Source organism: Prionailurus bengalensis, chromosome A1 (assembly GCF_016509475.1).
Source record: "Prionailurus bengalensis isolate Pbe53 chromosome A1, Fcat_Pben_1.1_paternal_pri, whole genome shotgun sequence".
In the NCBI taxonomy this organism is placed as follows: domain Eukaryota; kingdom Metazoa; phylum Chordata; class Mammalia; order Carnivora; family Felidae; genus Prionailurus; species Prionailurus bengalensis.
In genome coordinates, this window is record NC_057343.1 from 115,137,757 (window position 1) to 115,148,102 (window position 10,346).

At 40.0% G+C, this 10,346-nt stretch overlaps 1 protein-coding gene across 1 annotated transcript; it reads right to left on the minus strand.

The window, feature by feature from the left end:
- Nucleotides 1-525: 525 nt before the first annotated feature.
- On the minus strand, nucleotides 526-6,333 carry LOC122487875 (bromodomain-containing protein 8-like). Its single transcript, XM_043588851.1, has 4 exons — nucleotides 5,551-6,333; nucleotides 5,384-5,452; nucleotides 1,481-1,658; nucleotides 526-911 (listed from the first exon to the last, which is right to left on the minus strand). Exons 1-4 carry the CDS (start codon nucleotides 5,565-5,567, stop codon nucleotides 861-863), a joined length of 315 nt encoding a protein of 104 aa, XP_043444786.1. The 5' UTR covers nucleotides 5,568-6,333; the 3' UTR covers nucleotides 526-860.
- Nucleotides 6,334-10,346: the final 4,013 nt, after the last annotated feature.

A 10,346-nucleotide genomic window follows, 5' to 3' on the forward strand; every position in this document is an offset into this window, starting at 1 on the left:
TTTTCGGGTGTGGAGTTTGGTGAGCTCTTTATAGATTTTGGATACTAGCCCATTGTCCGATATGTCATTGGCAAATATCTTTTCCCATTCCGTTGGTTGCCTTTTAGTTTTCTTGATTATTTCCTTGGCAGTGCAGAAGCTTTTTATCTTCATGAGGTCCCAATAGTTCATTTTTGCTTTTAATTCACTTGCCTTTGGGGATGTGTCAAGTAAGAAATTGCTGTGGCTGGTTTCTTTTATCCAACAGAGCATGCCAGCCTACAGGCATCTTTATTCCCCCTTGGGAATCTTAAGAGCACTAGATGTTTTCTAACATTTTCATCTTATTTCACCCTCCTAGCCATTTGAAGGACGCTTCAATTATCTCAACTTTATAAATACGGAGACAAATCATAGACACTCTCGCTTCATCCTACACCATCCAACTGCAGACAGTATATGTAAGAAACCCAAATAAGTACCTTACTCATTCCACCAGATACTGTCCTTTAATACAAGATTCTGTAATCATTAAAAAGCAATCTATAACTTGTGAAATAACATTTATTTACAGAGCAGTTATAAGACGTTTAATTTAGTTACATCTAAATCCAGCCTATGGAACAAAGCTGTGGGCAACATTTATGGCTGAGCCCCAAATCTCAGCTTTCCCTGTTTTATGGTATGTCCACAGGCACCTTTGACTCCTTGGTTGTGAATTAAGGCATTTTTCTTATTAGAAAAGACAACAGAGAACTGGTAAACAAGTACTGGGATCTTCTGTAACTATCAATAAGAGGTCCCAAATCCAGAAAAGGTCAGGATAGCAGTTCCTGGTTAACAAAAAGAGGTTTTCCAACATCCACAGGCTTGGCTGGTTCTCATTCCATACTACTTAAGTCTCTTCTTTTGTCTAACCAAACACTCAGCACCTACAAAGACAAGGTAATAGCAAGCTATGAATCTTAAAAATTACAGAGATTTGACTGTGATTTTATTTCTTTTTCTGCAGTAAGATCTGACTATGCTTTTTTTCTTTAAAGTATGGTCTTGCCCAGAAAAGAAACTCTCTGTCCTCTTTTGGCTACCATGTCTTACCCCTATAGATGAGACAGTGTAAACATACATTAATATCAATAGGTAGAGCAACCAAAAAATGGAGTGACTCCAGTCTTTGGTTTGCATGGTTAGCCCCCTGATTTGAGGCTCTGGAAGTAGGAGCTCCTGTTTCTTCTGTATTCCCAACTCTCTTGAGACTTCTTCACTGCTGCCTATATTCCTATACTACTTTACTTCATTATTCTATTAAAGCTGGTCCTACAGAGGTTTAGGGTTTTCCAAAGCAGTAGGTACAACGTTAGTACCTCAGGGATTTTAATCACCTTTAAACATAAACTCTGAGAACACAGGTCATTTTAACATCACTCTTATTCTCAGACTTACTAAAATCAGATTCCAGAGGCTGTACTCCTTCTTCTTATAAATCTCTTACATACACTACCTGAATCTGCTCCAAGACTTCTCGTTGCATCTCCACAGCCATATGGTACACATGATGATCAGAGTCATTGTACATCACAGCATTTTGGAACATCAGCATCAGGTCTCTCTGGAACTGAGCCATGGTACGAATCCGTCCCTTAGACAGATTCCTTTTCAGGCTAGTTAAGTCCATGGGTCTACAGATGGCCAAGAAAAACGAGAGAAAATCAAATTTTCATGGTGAATATGTGGGACCTAACATGCTCTCATGGAAAACCAGCTCTCCAGGTAGTAAATGAAAATAGCAAATAAAACAGTAGCAAAGATAACAATACCCATCAGATAATAAAATGCCAATAGCAGCTAACATTTGACTTCTTACAATAGGCCAAGAGTTGTGCTAGGTACTTTCTACATTAACTCACTTATCCTCTCGATAAACCTATAAGCTGGCACCTTATTATCACCAATTGACAAAGAGGAAACACATCTAGAGAGGCTAAATACTTGCTCAAAGTCACATAGCTTGGATTCCAATTCAGAGGCAGCCTGACTCCAGAGCCCACAAGCCCAGCTACTATACTCTTACTACTGTAGGAGGAATGCTAGCCCCAGGTACCAAAGTTGTAAAGAGCTCCAATGATGAGTCACTCCCATCGTACCGACTGACTGACTGTTTACAATGTGTAGTCAAATACTTGTTTAATCTACTTCTCTTACTACATAATCAAAAGTTAAAAATGTCCTTCTCCTTGTGTGGAGATAAAGAGTGTGAATCAAGTCAATGTTTACCTAAATAATTATTTAATGAGACACAAAAAGTGGGTATATAAGAGAAGACACAGCAGTGTACAAAGAGGACTGAACTAGAAGTTAAGAACCGGGTTTAGGGGGCGCCTGGGTGGCGCAGTCGGTTAAGCGTCCGACTTCAACCAGGTCACGATCTCGCGGTCCGTGAGTTCGAGCCCCGCGTCGGGCTCTGGGCTGATGGCTCAGAGCCTGGAGCCTGTTTCCCATTCTGTGTCTCCCTCTCTCTCTGCTCCTCCCCCGTTCATGCTCTGTCTCTCTCTGTCCCAAAAATAAATAAATGTTGAAAAAAAAAAAAAAATTTAAAAAAAAAAAAAAAAAAAAGAACCGGGTTTAGCAATCCCTATCAAAATAAGACTAGCATTCTTCACAGAGCTAGAACAAACAATCCTAAAATTTGTATGGAACCAGAAAAGACCCCGAACAGCCAAAGCAATCTTGAAAAAGAAAACCAAAGCTGGAGGCATCACAATCCTGGTCTTCAAGTTCTTATTACAAAGCTGTAATCATCAAGACAGTATGATACTGGCACAAAAACAGACATGCAGATCAATGGAACAGAATGGGAGAATCCAGAAATGGACCCACAAACATATGGGTTTCCTGCTTTGACAAAGCAGGAAAGAATATCCGATGGAATAGAGACAGTCTCTTCAGCAAATGGTGCTGGGAAAAGTGGACAGCAACAAGCAGAAAAATGAACCTGGACCACTTTCTTACACCATACACGAAAATAAACTCAAAATGGATGAAAGACATAAACGTAAGACAGGAAGCCATCAAAACCCTGGAGGAGAAAGCAGGCAAAAACCTCTTTGACCACGGCTACAGCAACTTCTTACTCAACCCATCTCTGGAGGCAAGGGAAACAAAAGCAAAAATGAACGACTGGGACCTCATCAAAATAAAGCTTCTGCACAGTGAAGGAAACAATCAGCAAAACTAAAAGGCAACAGACAGAATGGGAGAAGATATTTGCAAATGACATTATCAGATAAAAAGTTAGTATCCAAAATCTATAAACAACTTACTAAATGCAACACCCAAAAAAACAAATAATCCAGTGAAGAAATGGGCAAAAGACATGAATAGATACTTCTCCAATGAAGACATCCAGATGGCTGACACATAAAAAAATGTTCAACATCACTCATCATCAGGGAAATATAAATCAAAACAACAATGAGATACCACCTTACACCTGTCAGACTGGCTAACATTAACAACTTAGGCGACAACAGATGTTGGCAAGGATGCGGAGAAAGAGGATCTCTTTTGCACTGCTGGTGGGAATGCAAACTGGTGCAGCCACTCTGGAAAACAGTATGAAGCTTCCTCAAAAAATTAAAAACAAAACTACCCTACGACCCCAGAAGCTGTACTACTAGGTATTACTCAAGGGATACAGGTATGCTGTTTCAAAGGGCCACATGCACCCCAATGTTTATAGCAATGCTGTCAGCAATAGCCGGAGTGTGGAAATAATCCAAATGTTCACCAATGGATGAATGGATAAGGAAGATGTGGTATATATACACAATGGAGTATTACTTGGCAATCAAAAAGAATGAAATCTTGCCATTTGCAACTATGTAGATGGAATAGAGGGTATTATGCTAAGTGAAATTAGTCACAGAAAGAATATACGACTTCACTCACATGAGGAATTTAAGATACAAAACAGATGGAACATAAGGGAAGGGAAGCAAGAAGAATATAAAAACAGGGGAGGGACAAAACATAAGAGACTCTTAAACATAGAGAACAAACAGAGGGTTGCCGGAGGAGTTGTGGGAGGGGGGAAGGGCTAAATGGGTAAGGGGCATTAAGAAATGTACTCCTGAAATCATTGTTGCACTATATGCTAACTAACTTGGATGTAACTTAAAAAAAAAAAAAAAAAGAATCTGGCTTAGATCTAGTTCTGCTATTCACTGTTGATCACTCCCAAGTCATGAGCACATCTGAGCCTTACTTTCCTTATCTAGAGAATGAAGTAGTCTGTCTCCAAACATCCTTTCCTGATCTTTTACACTATTTATACACTAGTTTATGACAGCATTTTAGGTGAACTATGCTATAAAAATCCAAAATAGTGCTATCAACCAATGTGTGTAAATAAACATTTGGAGTAGCATCTTTGCCTTAACATACCTACAACTGCTTGAATGAATATAGCATTCTTTTCAAAGTTTCATTCCAGGGGCGCCTGGGTAGCTCAATCAGTTAAGCATCCAAATCTTGATTTCGGCTCAGGTCAGGATCCCACAATACATGAGATCAAGCCCCACACTGGGCTTTGTGCTGACAGCACAGATCCTGCTTGAGATTCTCTCTCTCTCTCTCTCTCTCTCTCTCTCTCTGTCCCCCAACTCAAAATAAATAAATAAACTTAAAAAAAAATAAATTTAAAGTTTTGTTCCAAAAGAGCAGTATCAAACAGTATCAAAAACTAATATAAGATGAATGGATATTACTTAAAAATCAATGCTGAAAAAGAAAACAGCCTATTATTTATCCTTTGTTCCCTGCATTCCTTCTCAAATGAAGACCAAACTTACCATAACTTTACAAACTTGTTCAGCTGTAAAATATATCTTGAGTTTATAAGTAATGTAAATGAAATAAAGAAGTAATCAGGGTGCCTGGCTGACTCAGTTGGCAGAACATGCATCTCTTGATCTCGGGGCTATAAGTTCAAGCCCAATGGTGGGTGTAGAGATTACTTAAAAATAAAATCTTTATGGGCCGCCTGGGTGGCTCAGTTGGTTAAGTGTCTGACTTCAGCTCAGGTCATGATCTGGCAGTTCATGGGTTTGAGCCCAGTGTTGGGTTGTGTGCTGACAGCTTAGAGCCTGGAGCCTGCTTCAGATTCTGTGTCTCCTGCTCTCTCTGCCCCTCCCCCACTCATATTCCCTCTTTCTCTCTCTCTCTCTCTCTCTCTCTCCCTCCCTCTCAAAAAAATAAACCATTAAAAAATATATTTAAAAAGTAAAATCTTTAAAAAAAGAAAGAGAGAGAAAGAGAGAGGAAGGAAGGAACTAATAAATGGGAAATAAAAGTATGAAAAGAGATATAAAAGCAACCAACCTTTTTCGACCCCTTTTTCACTGACCTTTTCACCACATCCTTGTATCCCGGGGCCTGCCTTTCTGATACAGGCTTCAGAAAAGGACTGCTGAACCTGTAAAGGGACAAACTCTGACAGGATGAAGAAACCCTGGAAAGTCACTGTAAATGAGAAGAGTGGCTGTGAATGCCAAGAGTGGTGTGGAGACCTACCTGTGACTGGCAATCATCTTCCAGACTGGCAAGAGAGTCTTCTTAAATAGCAAGTGATCCTGAACAGGGTCACTCTGGCCTAGATCAGACCTATGGGATAAAACAGGACAGAAAGGAAACAGTAACTTCACAAATGGTATTCTGTCTCTCCCAGGTGGGTAATGAGATTTTCTTAATACATAGCACTTCTAGTTAATATCTGAAGGGAGTAACACCATAGGAGTAAAAACATATTTAATGCTTCCATAAGAGACCCCAAACTCTATAAATATTCTCTTAATAATCACTATTAACCAAAAGTAATATCAAGTTTTATATTTCAAGTTAAGAGAAGCTGCTTTAGTATTTTTGAAAGAAGATTTTGAGTATTAGACTTGAGGGGCAACTTGACTGAGCCAGGTTTCCTGAATAAAAATACTAATTAGAGAGAAAAGTTATTTATGAAAGAGATTCTAAATGTTGATGAAACAGTTTTTTTTTTTAAGTAGGCTCTACACCCAATGTGGGGCTCAAATTCACGACCCCAAGATCAAGAGTTGCATACTCTACTGACTGAGCCAGCCAGGCACCTGGAACAGATTTGTTTTATAAGAGGAAAACATACAGACTTCTATTTGTACAATAAAATTATATTTAAATCTACTTCTAGTGTTTTGCAATTCTAATTTCCTTTAATTTATAAAAGTAATCCATGTTCATGGTAACAAATTCAAATAGGCATAAATAAGGGCACCTGGGTGACTCAGTCGGTTAAGCATCCGACTTCGGCTTGGGTCATGATCTCACAGGTTGTGAGTTTGAGCCCTGCGTCGGGCTCTGTGCTGACAGCTCAGAGCCTGGAGCCTGCTTCACATTCTATGTCTCCCTCTCTCTCTGCCCCTACCCTGCTCATGCTGTGTCTCTCTGTGTCTCAAAAATAAATAAACACTAAAAAAAAAAAAAAAAACAAATAGGCATAAATAAAAGTCTGAATCTTAACAACCTTGGATAAAAATCCATACTTACGACTTTGAGGAGGTAGCACGGCTGAAAAGGATATCCACCAAAGGAGTCTCCTGAATGCTGAAGCCTTCATCACACTCACCTGAACAGGGCTGGTCTTCCAACTCTGACACATACCCTTCACCCTTGTCCTCCTCTTTGGATTCTTGCTGAACCTTCCCCTGAGAATGCCAGGCAACAAAGGAAACTTTACAAAGAGATTTACTATCTGCAAGGTAATTCTATCTGCACGGGGTAAATGAAATCTGACCTTAAGATAAGAAGGGTCAATTATATAAAGCTATAAAAGAAATCAGAGAAAGGTGACTTAACTAGACCTACATCAATGATTTCTTGCTAACAATATGTCTGGAGAACTGTGATTCCATACCCCAAGAAAAAAAATGAAAAAGCAATATACTAATTGCTAGATGGATGCTGTATTCTTTTAAAACTGTCAGCATGACATGTGGACCTTAAGTTAACTAGTCTAGCGGATCAGACAATATTAATGACAATGGCATTCTAAATTTTATCCATTGCTTACTATGAGCCAAGTACTAAGCTAAGAGCTTTACACGAAATGTCTCATTTAGATTTCATAGCAAACCTAAGGTAGAGAAAGCACCATTATTCCATTTACAGCAGAAAAAGCTGAGGTTCTAAGATGTTCACTGACACACCCAAGGTCACACAGCTAACTGGTGCTAAAACCAGGATTTGAGCCCAGGTAGCTAACTCACTGGAGATAACCTATATGCAGTAACCACTCTGTTCGGCCTCCCTGGACAGAGGACCAATCAGTCAGATGATTTAAGTTATCCACTTACTTCTTCACTCTCTGTGCGTAGTTGCTGAACTGCACAAACATCTGAGGGAGCTGGAGCCACCTCTGGCCTTCCATCTTCTCCCAGTGACTTCTTAGCTACTAAGGTGTCTACCCAGGCTGAAAGCTGTCCGGGCTGTCTACATGGTTCTTCTCCTTCAGTAGCTTCAATTTCCCTTCCCTCCTGTTGTTTGGCACCAGACGAAAGGCAGCAACCTTCACTTGATTCTTTGCTGCTAATGCACAGTGGCTCCATTAAATAAGCTACCTGCAATCATAGTTTATTATTAGATGCATAGGAACACCAATAGAAACGATCATCTACATATTAATAATGTTACATGATTATACTGTGAATGTGACTAAGTTTGAGATGGAAATGGATTAATTCATTCATTCCATCATTTAAAATGTATAAAATATCGGGGCACCTGGGTGGCTCAGTTGGCTGTGTCCAACTTCAGCTCAGGTCATGATCTCGCAGTTTGTTGGTTTAAGCCCCGCATCAGGCTGTGCTGACAGCTCACAGCCTGGAGCCTGCCTCAGTTACTGTCTCTCTATCTCTCACTGTCCCTCCTCTGCTTGTGCTCTCTCTCAAAATAAATAAATAAACATTAAAAAAATAATAAAATGGGGGCGCCTGGGTGGCTCAGTCGGTTGAGCATCCGACTTCAGCTCAGGTCATGATCTCATAGTTTGTGGGTTTGAGCCCCATGCCAGGCTCTGTGCTGACAGCTCAGAGCCTGAAGCCTGCTTTGGATTCTGTGTCTTACTCTCTCTCTGTCTCTCCTCCACTCACACTGTGTGTCTTTCTCAAAAATAAATAAACATTTAAAAAAATTTTTTTTAATAAAATGTATAAAATATCTCATATACACAGACACTGGACTAGTTGCTAGGCACCTAACAGTAAACAAGATAGATATCGTTCTTGCCTCTTCAAGAAGCTTGCGTTCTCATTGTTCACGTTGTGTCAACCGTGATCAATTGGGAGTGGCAGTCCAGAAAAATGCTGAAAATTTTTATCCACCATGGACAATCCAGATAGAAGGAACACAACACAGGAGTTGGATTCTTGCTGATCTTTACCTAGGTTCTCCTGAATGTGTGAAGTTGCCACACAGACTCTGTCCAATTTAGTTTATTGCTGGTGGTAAACCTTAACCAAGGTAATAAGGACACTGCAAAATACTGCCTTCAAGTCACATTATAAGCTTCAAAAAGAGTCTGGGCATTGCCTCCCATAACTCAGAAAAACAAACTGCAATGCTATTCATAAGGTAGTCCTAGACAGAGAAATCCCACTTCCTATGACCTTGGGCTTCTAATACCTGGAATCTTAGAACATTCAGCCAAAAAGTACGTATTTGGCACACGTTTTGTTTTAGCACCAAGTGCTAGAGACATAGCCATTAACTTAGTTCTTGCCACTATGGAGCTTTTGTTTTAGTCAACAATATCAAAAGTGGTAGAAATGTGTATGGGTAAGCATTCTCTTAGAAACTTGGGACTTCCAAACTTTGGAAACAATGGCTCCCCATTACCTCAGAAAGAAAGTGGAGCAGATTCTGGCAGCTGACTTGCTCTGCCTCTTCCTGAGATTCCTCACTGCTTCCGTCCCCCACAAGCAGCTCACTAGGTTCTCTCCCTGGGCTGCTTTCCTCTAGTTCCTCAGCCCCTGGCTCCTCTGTTTCTCTCCAGCTTCCCACATCAAGATCCAGACTGGAATCCCATGAGCTGAAGAGGGACCTGCAGTCGTTGCTCAGCTCAGAGTCATTGGGATAGTCTTGCTCTGAATCCAACCAAACCCACTCATGCCCCATCTGTAAATACACAGAAAAAAAAATGCATTAAATTCACTCACATCACTGTTTTCAAGACGTTTCCATCTCCAAAGTTCAGTAGAAAGATAAAGGATCAGAAATTTCTTTCTACTCACCATTAGAAAGAATAAAAGCTAGCTGAAGGGAGACAGGAGAGGAAATCTTTGTCATTGGGAATAAAATGAAAAAGCCCCATGTCAAACAGTTAAAATAGTTTAACAAAGGTATTACCCAGTAATTCTTTCTTGGGTTTCCTTATACTCAAGGAAGGATGGAAGGATGGAAGGATGGAAGGAAGGAAGGAAGGAAGGAAGGAAGGAAGGAAGGAAGGAAGGAAGGAAGGAAGGAACAAGAGCATAGTTAGCTAGTTGAACAGAATTCCTCTATCCCAAATCACCCTTAAACTCAATTGGAAGGCAATCCATTTGAAAGACAAGAGATACTTTGCTCAGTGTACAGGCATTTTAAATTTATCAACCATTAAATCCTCAAAACATCCTTTAAAATTACCTGAAGCACCCTCCAGATCATATTTATCACTCACTTCTCAGAATGAGAACTGCAATATCAAGTTTTAAAAATACCCTCCTTCTCATTTACACTATCCTGGTTTTCTTACCCCTTTATCCTCCCTTTTACAAGTTTCAAGAAATCCTTGTCTTCTATATTGCTTGGCCTCTGCTTCCTCATGAATACTTCCTTAAAATAATGTCTGTATTTTAAGGTTTCAACTTTGATCAGATGACTCCTATTCAAATGGCTCCTAAACCTCTACCTTTACTTATGTGTATTCTGGTCTCATTTTTCCATGCATCCAAAAGTCAATTCCCTTCAGGTGCTCTACCACCTGCTTCAACTCAACATTTCTAAAACTCATTATCACTTCCTGAATATCTCCAAAATCATTTGCTCTCCCCAATTACCTTATGCCCACCATCAACGCTATTTACTTAATCCTCTTTCCTTCTCTGGTATTCAGTAAGCAAGCCCACTTCCCCATTTTCATCCACTATTTTTCTCCAAGTTCATCCTCTGTTCCGGAATAAATGTCATAGCCTCGTGGTCAGTGTCTTGATCTTTAATCTAACCTGCTCTGCCAAGCTTACCCATCACCTTCTCTGCCAAGCCAAAGTCTATGTCCTTTAACGGATCTCCTCCACAGTCCT